The sequence below is a fragment of the Ovis aries genome, chromosome 9 (assembly GCF_016772045.2).
Source record: "Ovis aries strain OAR_USU_Benz2616 breed Rambouillet chromosome 9, ARS-UI_Ramb_v3.0, whole genome shotgun sequence".
NCBI lineage: Eukaryota > Metazoa > Chordata > Mammalia > Artiodactyla > Bovidae > Ovis > Ovis aries.
The window spans coordinates 16,361,109-16,373,288 of record NC_056062.1 but is presented as its reverse complement, the minus strand read 5'-3'; the positions used below and the strand labels follow the sequence as shown (position 1 = coordinate 16,373,288).

General features: G+C 49.4%; 1 protein-coding gene across 6 annotated transcripts in view; it reads right to left on the bottom strand.

Annotated features, from left to right (window-relative positions):
- TRAPPC9 (trafficking protein particle complex subunit 9) overlaps positions 1-12,180 on the bottom strand; it is a 405,352-nt gene that overhangs the window by 142,574 nt on the left and 250,598 nt on the right. For all 6 annotated transcript variants that reach the window (XM_060419983.1, XM_060419984.1, XM_060419987.1 and 3 more), the window contains one exon: positions 2,115-2,225. In XM_060419983.1, coding sequence (XP_060275966.1) covers positions 2,115-2,225 — 111 coding nt within the window. The remainder of the gene's footprint in view (positions 1-2,114; positions 2,226-12,180) is intronic.

The window sequence follows — 12,180 nt, the reverse complement described above, 5'->3', positions numbered from 1 at the left end:
TAAAGAATGTGTACGTTAGGGGCATTGAGAAATGAGGGCTTAAGCACAAAGCTTAACAAGGAAGAAGCCGGAAGCACAAGAACCAACTGTGCTGCTTCGTGAATGGGCTCGTTAACGTTGCTGAGACTTCCGGCGCCGCCAGGCATGAGCCAACCTTAGAACAGGCTCGGCGATCTGTACGTTTTTTAAAAGCAGGTTTTCTTATGGGTGTCATGAGACGACCTGAATGCTGCCCTCTGGGATCTCAGCTTGCGTCTAAACAATGCAGATGGCCTCCTGCGCCACTTGGAGACCAGCACGGGGCCCAGGCAGCTGCTGGTGGCCTTGACCCCAAGGATGGGGCAGAGCCCCAGGAAAGAGCTATGCTTACGCCCCAGAGCCAGAGCATTCAGCACCACGGCCTCCACGCAGCAGCAGCTGGTCCCCACACGCAGCCACACGGCCAAGAACCCGCAAGAACAGCAACTGTCAGGCGGGGCAGGTCCTTCCTCTCAAGGGTTAGGCGGTAAAGCCCTCCCGACTACCAGCCCCGAACAGGACTGGGCATTCCTGGGTCATCAATGGGGGCATCCGACGGCCGCACCCTGGGAGCAACCTCATGTGGATCAGCACGAGATGGGTGAACGGGCACGCGGGAACCGGGCACGAGGCGCCATCGGAGGGCGAGACCTGACCACACTCAGCTCCAAAGCATGACGCTGACTGAGAGCGACTAAAGGACACACAGAAAGAGACACACGATGCGCAACCACTTACGCCATCCAACAGACGCCTCTGCAAACAGTGCCTCCTGGGGCCGTAAATAGACATGACGTAGTAGTGAAGGGGCACGTAATGTTGCCATGCCCTGGAGGCATGGAGACCCCCAGAGGAGGAAGAGGAAGGGAGCTGGGGTGAGGGGAGTCAGGCTCCGCAGCTCTTTCGTTTGCTCATTTCTTCCCAGTGTTTTCTTATGAGTAGAAAGAATTCCTCAGAGAACATTCTCTCCCCATTGTATGACATATCCCATAACTAACACTTCACTCTGTTTGATCAGCTCACTCCGTCCACCTGCCCAGCCCCCTGCCAGGAATCTAACTCTTCAGGCATTCCCGAGGCTGGCGCAGCTATCGTGAGACACCACCCAAGTCCTCCGAGAGGCAGAGTTCCACACGTGCCGACAGTTTTCCTTTTGAAACAAAACCAACTTAACGGTGGGACGCACAAATCTCAAGTGCACACTGGCTAGATCGTAGCAATGGCAAAACACCTGTGTAGCCCACACCCAAATATCGAGCCACACAGCACGACCGTCACCTGGACTAGGCCCTGTGCCCCTTCCGGGTCAAAGCCCACCCCGTCCTCTCCGGAAGCAATGCTCTGCTTTTACCGTTGTCTCAGCAGAGTCTTGCTGGTCCTGGGGTCTCAGATACCTGAACCACACTGTGTCAGGCACCTGCGCTCGGCACGAGCTTCCTGACCCTGCCCGCGGTGCTGGGTTAGGAGTTCACTAGTTTTGCCTGCTGAGTAATAATCCACTAGGGAAATGCCACCGTTGGGTAGTCCTGCTCCCGTGATATGGACACTCAAGCTCTTTCTAGCTTTTGACTTGGGAAAATCTTTACAGGTCTTTTGTAAACATTGTTTTGTTTTGTTTTGTTTTAACTTTTCTTGAACAACTAGTGTTGGGATAGCTGGGTGGAGTATGTGCACGTTTACTTTTGTAAGAAACTGGCCTCCATGGGCTGAGCTCAGGTGGCGGTGCATCTCTCCCAAAGGCCTGAGCCTGGCCTGGCTGCTGCGGCACGGACTCCTCTGAGGAGCTTCCCACTGATGCTGATATCCGTCCCTGAGATTGACACCCAGCGCCCCCGATACAGCTTTCCTAAGGATCTGACAGTGAAAGAAAGGTCTTGCCCAGAGGTCTGGGGGTCCTTAGACATGGTGCGTGATGGACATCGGCCGGCTCTCCCTTGACCTTACGACCACTTCTGTCCTTTCACTGAACCTGAATAAGGGCTGAAGCATCTCTGAGAGGGGAACCAGATTGCCCAGCCCCAGGGTCTCAGGGGCCAGCCTGACTCGGCTCCCCCACGGGTGACGACAGGAGGGCCAGGGGCCCGGGGGAAACTTACCGCTGGCACTCGCCCGCGTGCAGGATGAGCTCCTCGTCGCTCCGGGCACGGACGCTCAGCTCATGCTCCGTGGCATTAAAGACGTCCAGCAGCAGGTGGCATTGCCGGGTGCTGCAGCGAGAGACAGAGCCCAGGTCAGCATCTTCTGACAAAGAGGAGAGTGACTCTGCCTCCCCTCCCCGAAGATCTGACGGTCCTGGGGCACATCAGAGGTGCAGTTTATCAAAACATCGTGCCCCCCTGGACACAAAGGCTTACAGAGAAGACTCATTCTGAACCGACTGTGAATTCTACACTGTGGGTTTGCACAGGAGGCCTCCTTGATCCTGGGGCACATGCTTATAACCCACCTGCGCCCTTTACATGCCGGGTGACCTTGGGAAGGGACCCTGAGTTCTCCAAGCCTCACACATGACCACCAGGACGCCTAACCCAGCGGGAAAGCACTCGGCATATGGTGGTGTTCAATAAACGACCACAGCATCATGGTCTGGGATTTCTGTGGGTGCCAGGTTGGGTGCTGAGCAGGGGTACACAGAGAGCCACGTCCAGAAAGAACCATGTCCACGCTGCATGCGCACTCACGGAGAGTCCCGACAGGGACCACCCCTCAGTCCCTCCAGAACTGTGGGTGACACCATGAGGCCACTCACCACCCACCTGAAACCTCGTCTTCCTGCTTTCACTACCGCAGATGGTAAAGCTGCAGAAACCAGGTGCCCACCGCCCCAGGCCCCGAGGCGGTGGCCACTGGATGAAGGTTTACCAAGCAGTCGGCTTCTAGAGACTTCCCATCCCAAATAAGATGAAGAGCCCTGGAAGGAGACGGTATCTCCCTTCCGTCTCCCGACTCGCTTCCTTCCCACTCAGGGAGGAGCAGGACCCAGAAAGCTCAGGGCTTTCGGGGGTGATGGCGACAATCACCATGGTATGGGGGGTCAGGTGGGGCCTGGGGGGTCTGGGAAATGACGGCACACGCTCACTAGCTACATGCATGAAAGAAAAGTCCAGCCACGCGCGCTGCGGTCTGTGCTGGCTTCCATTTGTCAGCTCCCCATTATGGCCGAACGCTCGCCTATGTCTAACACAGCATCTCAAGTGCCAAGTGTCACAGCTGGCGAGTGACAGCTGACTGAGAAGCATCCGCTCATGGAGACCGGGACACCCGGGCCCGAGACAGGAGCAGACAGGGTAGCCAGCAACAGAGGCTGGGCCGTTCTCCCTCCTGGAGGAAAAGGGCAGCTGGATTTTCACAGAAGGAAAAAACGAGAAGACTCGGAAACGGATCTGTGCTCTGGGTCATTTTCAGCTGAGCCTTTCTTCAACACGTGACCTTCCAAAGGGCGTCGGAACTCTCAGAGGTGCTTCTCCAAGTGTGGCAATGTAAGGTTTCGCTGGTGGTTAAGTGAAAGGGGAGAGAGGACACACACCCACACGTGCCGGGCTGCCCGCACGTGGTTATCTCGTACAAGAGCCCAAGGACGTCGCCCTCCTGAGACCCACTGAGGGGAGAGGGGAGGGTGGCTCAGGAGACGGTGAGAGATGCTGGCAGATGGAGAGGGAGGCTCAGGGGATGGTAAAAGATGCTGGTGGATGGCTGAGACCATCCACACCTAGAGCTGGAAATCCTGCAGTGCTCACAGTGGATGGAGACACATGTTCCAGTCCAGGCCGTGACCTCCGTCCTTCCCAGAGAAGGGAACTGAGGTGGCGAGGGCGCCGTGACTTGCCCAGGGGTTCACACATACACACACACCCATGCATAGACACAGAGACTGGCATCACCCAAAGGCCACCTGGCACGTGTGAAACACCACATTTTCAAAACACAGACCGACTGCGCGCACCTGCTCTCACGGGAGGAAGGGCAGCAGCGGCTGGGCCATCCAGGAGATGTGCGCCAGGAGGTGTCGCCCGACGCGGCTGCGGATGGTTGTGGGTCCTGTGGGGGGGGGTGTCCTCCCAGAGGTGCAGCACTTGGGGAAACGCGCATGAGCTCTGACAGCCGCCTACGAGAGGGCTCTTCATTCAGCCCACAGGAAAACTGAGCTTTCAAGAATGAAGATCTATTCCACCCTTGTCATAACTTCATGAAATCTTTAATCACAGCAAAATCTTTCATCAGAAAGGGGAATTCATAAAACATTTATCAGAGGTGGAAAACTCAAGTGATTATTTTTTCTTTAAGCAGAAAAGACAAGACTCAACTCTGTGTTGTTTTCACTTGTAGAATATAGTTGTTAGATATAACTGCACAGAGATGATGGATGTCAGAATATAACCCTTTTTCTGGCCTCTATTTTTTTCTGACTCACTGCCTGCCTGCGGGGGCAGCCTGATCCAGGGTTTCTGTGCCTCCTAACTGCTGGCAGCATGAGATGCTGGTGGACCTTCACTCTCTATCTTTCATTCATAAATTAATTCCCTTTCCCGAACTGCCTCCGTGCCGCGTGCCACCACCACGCCACTTGCTCTGTGTGTCTTTCTATGTCACTCTGGGTGATTCTCTTAGGCTTTAACCTGGGGCTTGAGTGCATAATTCACTTTTACTTCTTGTGTGCTTTTTGGTTTTATTTTTCTTTTGTTTGTTGGTTTGCTGTTCATTTTTCTGAATCCATCTTTCTGGAGTCCAGGGAAGCCCAGGAAAGCTACCTGGAAGAACTGAGATCAGAGAAAAGCTTTAGATCCATCTGCCCGGTCAGGGCACGGGGAGATGGGGGTGGGCAGCAAAGGCCCAGCAGCTGAGAGGAACCTGGAGTGCAGTCAGAGGGCCGGATGAGGCTGCCAGGCAGAAAGAACAGCACAGTCCACACAAAGAACAATGCGGGTGAGGCCACAGCTACAGACTGAGGACGCACCACTTCCTTGGTCCACGAGAAGGTCAGCTTTACTTTTTAATTCATATAAACATCTACTGAGTCCCTGTCATGCGTCAGGTGCTATTCTAAGCACTTGTGACATGGAAACCAACAAGAGAAACAGGGTCTCCGCTTTCACGGACCACAAATTCTTGTGAGGGGAGGGACCCAGGAAAGATAAGGGGAGTTAAAAGTGAAAAAAAAATTGAGTCATATTTCGTAAAATAAGGAAAAATGGGTTCAAAAAGGTTGCTGAATACAGATTTAAGACACATATCCACACACAAAATCAATAATAACATTCCTATATATCAACTAAAAACAATAATAGAATATAATTTTTTTTAAATATATCCACAATAGCAATGCACCTAGGGATAAATCTAACAAAATGTATACAGGACATTTATGGAAAAAATTCTAAAGTTTTATGGAATAACATTAAAGGTGATGAATAAATACAGAGATGTTTTATGTTCAAGAATAAGAAAACTTGGTATTTTTAAATGACTCATTTCTTTTCCACTCCAGTAGCCTTGCCTGCAAAATCCCATGGATGGCACAGACTGGCGGGCTACAGTTCACAGGGTCACAAAGACTCAGACGAGACTGAAGCAACTCAGCACGCACGCACTTCTTTCCTGGTTTATACAAATTTAATGCAACTCAATAAAAAAATCTCAACAGAGTTCTGGTTTTGGTCAAACTTGATACACGACTTCTAAAATTCATATATAAGGCCAAGAACATGTGAGACAACAACGAGAAAGGATTTTGGAAGGGATTTGACCAACCGGATATCAAGAACTGCTATAAAGCTGCAATAATAAAGGCCCACAGCAGTGGAGGAGTGATAAACACTCAGAGAAGGAAAAAGCAACCCAGAAGCAGATCCACGAATGTAGAGTAATAGTAAGTAGATCTGTAACAGCCACACACTGGAACCATATATATATATATAAGTGAAGATGAATTAAGAACTCCAGACCTCACTGCTGGCTAAGTCTCACGTTAACAAGGCTGAGCGAACAATGCATGGCAGAAGGTAATTACAGTATACATTTATATCAAGTTTAAAATACTTAAAATTACTCTGTATTGCTGATAAGTCAACTGGAGGGCAGTAGTCTCTCTCCATGAGGGGGAAAGAGAATAGGGTCACAGAGGAGCACACACAGCTTTAACAGTTTCATTTTTCTTTCTTTAAATTAGAAAAACAGAGGCAAATACAGCAAAATGTAAAGCTCTGACAAGCCTGTGTGGTTGGTGATTATCCCCTTTGCTGTCATTCAGTAGCTAAGTCATGTGCAACTCTGTGATCCTATGGACTGCAGCTCACCAGGCTTCCCTGTCCTTAACCATCTCCAGGAGTGTGCTCAAACTCAGGCCCACTGAGTCAGTGATGCCATCCAATCATCTCATCCTCTGTCGCCCCCTTCTCCTCTTGCCCTCAATCTTTCCCAGATCAGGGTCTTTTCCAGTGAGTCAGCTCTTCGCATCAGGTGGCCAAAGTACTAGAGCTCCAGTTTCAGCATCAGTCTTTCCAATGAGTATTCAGGACTAATTTTCTTTAAGACTGACTTGGTTGGATCTCCTTGCAGTCCAAGGGACTCTCAGGAGTCTTCTTTACCAGCACCAAAGTTCAAAAACATCAATTCTCCGGCACTCAGCCTTCTTTATAGTCCAACTCTCACATTCATATCTGACTACTGGGAAAACCAGAGCTTTGACTAGACGGACCTTTGCTGGCAAGTGATGTCTCTGCTTTAGCCTTTCTGTACATGTTGCTTACACTTGACATGTTTTTTAAGAGATCTTTTTAAAGTCACTTAGAATGTTGCCTTAGCCTGGGCCCCCACCCCCCAGGAAGCTGAGACTGAGAAGAGGGCTGGGGTGGGAGTGGGCGTCTGAGGAGGGGACACTGAGGGGAGCAGGTCAGCCACAGGCTGCGCCGCGAGTGTGCCCTCAAGCGGAGGATAGGGGGTTACTTGTTGGGCAGCCCCCACCGCCCAGCTCAAGCTTCCCTGCAAAGAATCAAAGCCCCACACTCGCTGCAGGCCCTGTGCAGGGTGAGCACCCATGCTTCAGCCTTAGAGAAGACCCGCAGAACATTCCAGAAATCAAGAGCTACCCAGCAGAGCGAAGCTGAGGTGCCGTCAAGTCACCCTTCATAAATCTGGCTGCTACAGAGACGGCTAATGTGAGACGTGGGCTAGGACTTGAGGCATGATAACAAAAATTTTTTTTTAATTAAGTGCATCTCCTGAAATCTTGGGCTTCCCAGGTGGCTCAGTGGTGAAGAACTTGCATGCCAATGCAGGAAGTGTGTGCTCGACCCCTGGGTCAGGAAGGCTCCCTGGAGAAGGGAGTGACAACCCACTCCAGTACTGTGCTGCGCATGTGCTCAGTCGCTCAGTCCTGTCTGACTCTTGCGACCCCACAGACTGTAGCCCACCAGGATCCTCTGTCCATGGGATTCTCCAGGCAAGAATACTGGAGTGGGTTGCCATTTCCTTCTCCAGGAGATCTTCCCAACCCAGGGATCGAACCTGGGTCTCCTGCACGGCCGGCAGACTACCGACTGAGCTACGAAGAGTACTCTTGCCTGGGAAATCCCATGGACAGAGGAGCTTGGTGGGCTACAGCCCGTGGGGTCACAAAAGAGTCGGACACAACTTAGCAACTGAACAACAACCTGAAATCATAAATAGAGATAACAACTGACTTCAGATGTAATGGCAAAGGAGGGCCTCTCTGATGAAGTGGCATTTCATTTCAGACCCACAATAAGAAGGCGACCGTATGAAGGTCTTGGAGGAGTGCTTTCCAGAGAAGGCAGTTAAGGCCAAATCTTAGAGCAGGGTGGAATCAACGGACAGAACAAGCCAAGAGCAGAGAGGTGCAAAATTAATGACAGAGTAAAGGTCATGCAAAAAGTTCAGATTTTAGTCTAAGGATGATGAGAAGCTATCTTTAGAGTCTTGAGCAGATGACTGACATGAATTGGTTTATGCTTTTTAAAAACATGAGGAGTTCTTATTCTGGAAAAGATGGAGTAAGCACAAATAACCCATCCCCTGTCACCCCTACTGAATCCAACTATAAATCCTACATACAATGCAGGCAGCAGCTATCTGATGGTCTGAAAAGTAAATTATAGAAGGTGGATTTGGGAAGGAGATCTGAAATCCAAGTTCCTCTGAACATCATGAAAGGGTGGGAGAGGAGGTCCTCTGGGCTTGTTCTTTTTTCTCTTCTCTTTCTCCCAGCCCCCGGCCCCCGGACAGTACCTCTATGAAACAGCACCATGAAACAGCACCATGACAGCAGTCATTCAAGACCAGGACACCAAGGGACCTAGGCAGCCAGTCCCACAAGCACAGGGCCAGTCCCCATCACTTTGACTCCCCGTCTCTGTCCTCTGACCAACAGTCCCTCACACAGACACACAGCAGGGAACTCAACCCCTGGCTCTGCTGTGGAGAGACAGGGAAGGGAGGCCCCTGGACAGTGCTGGGAAGACTGTAGAAAGGACAGAGGGGAAGACAGTGGCTTGCTGAAGTGGTACTTGACCTGGGCTCTCCGTGGAGTGAGCATGGGGGGACAGATCCTGAGTGGCAAGCCATAGGCTCCAGGAACTGAGCTCCAGGAAGGCACCCACAGGATGGCCCAAGGAGGACTGCAGACTCAGAAACCAGAAGTGCAGCCTGGTCAGAGAAGGCGCCACAGAGCCATGGTGCAGACCACCCACCAAAACAAAAATACCCATGTTCCCTTCAGCATCCAAGCAGGGCCACAACGTCTCACAGCATTACATGCGAAAGGTCTGCAACCTAAGGCTATAACCACTCAGCAGAGGAAGAACGCAGGAAAAAGCTAATTTGCAATGGAAACTGAAAATCAACAGACTACAACTTCAAGATGATAGGCTCATCACAAAAAGACTTTAAACATGTTCTGCAAAGTAAGGGCAAACACACTTGAAACAAATGGAAAGATAAAATCTCAGCAAAGAAAGAGAAGATGCAAAGAGAAAGCAAAGAGAAGCCTGAGGGAAAAACCGAACTGAAAATTTCACCAGGTGGTGAATTACCTGAGTAACTGAGGGGACGATTTGCTGTAAAGCAAGAAAGGCCACAGAATAGAGAGCACCACCGGCCAACTAAGTACCGGATACCCGGCGAACATTCCACCATCAAAACGGCAGGACATCCACACTGCTCAGGTTATATGCAACATCTACCAAAGGAAACCATTTCTAGGCCATGCAGGGAAAAAAATCTCTAGCGACTTTAAAGGAATAAAAATCACACAAACACTTTTTGAACCACAAAGGAATTAAACAAGCATATTTGAAGATAGATTAATAATATATCCAATGGAAACAACTGAGAGAAAAAAAAGGGATTAAAAACAGTCCTATGAGACAAGAAAATCTCTAAAAGTCATGTCATAGGAGTTTGAGATGAAACAAAACAAAACACACACAGTGTTTGAAAAAATAATGGCTGAAAATTCCCCAAATTTGGCCAAAAAAAAAAAAAAGAAAAGAAAACACATAAATATACAGATTCAGGAAGCTCAACAAACGCCAAGCCATATAAATTTTTTAAAATCTATGCCCAGAAACATCCTAATCAAGCTAAACTTCAAAAAAGCAAAAGGGAAGAAGTCTTCGGCAAGAAGCCACCTGAAAGCAGCTTGAGTGAACGCACTCGGTACAGGGGGAGCAGTCCGGAGCCTGAAGGTTTCTTACCAGCATCCCAGTTTGGTCACTTAATGGGTGTAATGTCTTAAGTAAGTCGTTCAATTTCTCTGAACCTCACTTTCCTCAGTGAAGACAAGAATGCCTATGTCATGGAATTATTAAGAGGCTCCAACAGAAAAAAAACACAACAACAACAACAAAAGAAAAATGAAGGCGCTTTGTGAAAGTACAAGCAGAATGCTGCATAAACGGGAGAGGGGGGGGGATTGTTATTATTGTTATTAGCTTGGTTGCAGTCAGTGGGGCAGCAAGAGGAAACGCACACAACCCTGCCAGCAACACAATCCCAGCTAATGATTCGATACTGACTCAGCAAAAAGTGAATAGGAGAAGCTCCTATGCCAAGGTCTGAGTCTGTCTAAAAACGTGGCCCCATGCCCAGAAAGCTAAGTGGTGCTTTCTCCCCAAGTCTGGCTGAACTGTTCTAGGCCTCCAGGGTCCACACATCACCGCTGCATCAATCCTAGGAGTGCAGTGTGTGAGTAAAGACACAGCCAGGCTGGTAGCGATAGCCACACGGACAGAGAAACCTGGCAGGAGCTGTCGGGAGCGGGATACGACTGAGAGACTGACACTTCTCTTTCTCCATGCTGAAACTGGCTACTAATATTTCAGGAAAAACTGGTTGGTAACAGGCAGTTAGTTAGTTAGTTAGTTTAGTCGCTCAATCATGTCTGACTCTTTGTGACCCCATGGACTGCAGCACGCAAGGCTTCCCTATCCATCACCAACTCCCAGAGCTTACTCAAACTCATGTCCATTGAGTTGGTGATGCCATCCAACCATCTCATCCTCTGTCATCCCCTTCTCCTCCTGCCTTCAACCTTTCCCACATTAGGGTCTTTTCCAATGAGTCGGTTCTTCACCATCAGGTGGCCAAAATATTGGAGTTTCAGCTTCAGTCCTTCCAATGATTATTCAGGACTGATTTCCTTGCAGTCCAAGGGACTCTCAAGAGTCTTCTCCAACACCACAGTTCAAAAGCAATGATTCTTTGGCGCTCAGCTTTCTTTATAGTCCAACTCTCACATTCATACATGACTACTGGAAAAACCACAGCTTTGTCTAGACGGACCTTTGTTGGCAAAGTAATGTCTCTGTTTTTTAATGTGCTGTCTAGGTTGGTCATAGCTTTTCTTCCAAGGAGCAAGCGTCTTTTAATTTCATGGCTGCAGTCATCATCTGCAGTGATTTTGGAGCTCCCAATAATAAAGTCTCTCACTGCTTCCATTGTTTCCCCATCTATTTGCCATGAAGTGATGCCATGATCTTCGTTTTCTGAATGTTGAGTTTTAAGCCAACTTTTTCACTCTCCTCTTTCCCTTTCATCAAAAGGCTCTTTAGTTCCTCTTCGCTAGAGACCATATATGTGTGTGCTCAGTAGTGTCCAATGCTTTATGATCCCATGGACTGTAGCCCACTGGGCTCTTCTGTCCACATGGGTGGACAGGAAGGAGAGCTTTCTTGTAAGTCTTAAGAAAGCCAGGAAACTTATTCAATCTAATGTGAAAGTTGCTCAGTCATGTCCAACTCTGTGACCCCATGGACTGTAGAGTCCATGGAATTCTCCAGGCCAGAAAAGTGGGTAGTCTTTCCCTTCTCCAGGGGATCTTCCCAGACCAGGGATCGAAATCAGGTCTCCTGCATTGCATGTGGATTGTTAACCAGCTGAGCCACAAGGGAAACCTTCAATCTAAAGTGACTCAAAAAATAGAATAAATCATCATAATGTTTTTCTGGTGATATGATCTCATCTTCACGCCTGCCACACAGATTACGGAGCTTCCAAATCTTGCTGAAGACTGTGACAGTAGAGTTACTGCCCATTTGAACCGCGTTTCCCAAAGAGTGATGTGATGTTCCCTTTCCCAAAGGGGACTCATGCCCTGAGGAAGGGACAGACTTGTGCCTGTGCTTTGGAATGAACACTTCAGCATCGCCTGGAGAAAGAGTTGGAAAGGGAGAAACTGAAAGCAGAGAGACTCTGAAAAGCTGTTGCAACTATCCCAGAAAGGGAAGAGGAAGCTGGCCTGAGGGACAAGGGTGATACGCCTGAGTCAGTCCAGGGCTACTGAAGTGGAAAGGACAGATCTGGCGACTGGTAGAAACATGGGAACGTTTCCCTGTGGTTGGCTGACACGCAACCCAGCCTCTGGGGAGGATCTCAGGGCTGCACGTTACTGAAGGCAGGAAGAGCCTCTGTTTCTGAGCTTTTAGTTGGTAAGTTTTAAAATGTTCCCTGTAGTAAAAGGAAAAAATTTTGAAATGGTGAGAATCAAAGAGACACAGGATAACCAGCGTCAGCAAGGATGTGCAGTGAGCTGGAACCTTCGTACCCTGCTGGTGGGAACGCACAGTGGTACAGCCGAGCAGGAAAACAGTCAGGCAACTCCCTAAATGGTTAAATAGTCACCATTCGATCTGCTAATTCCACTCTGAG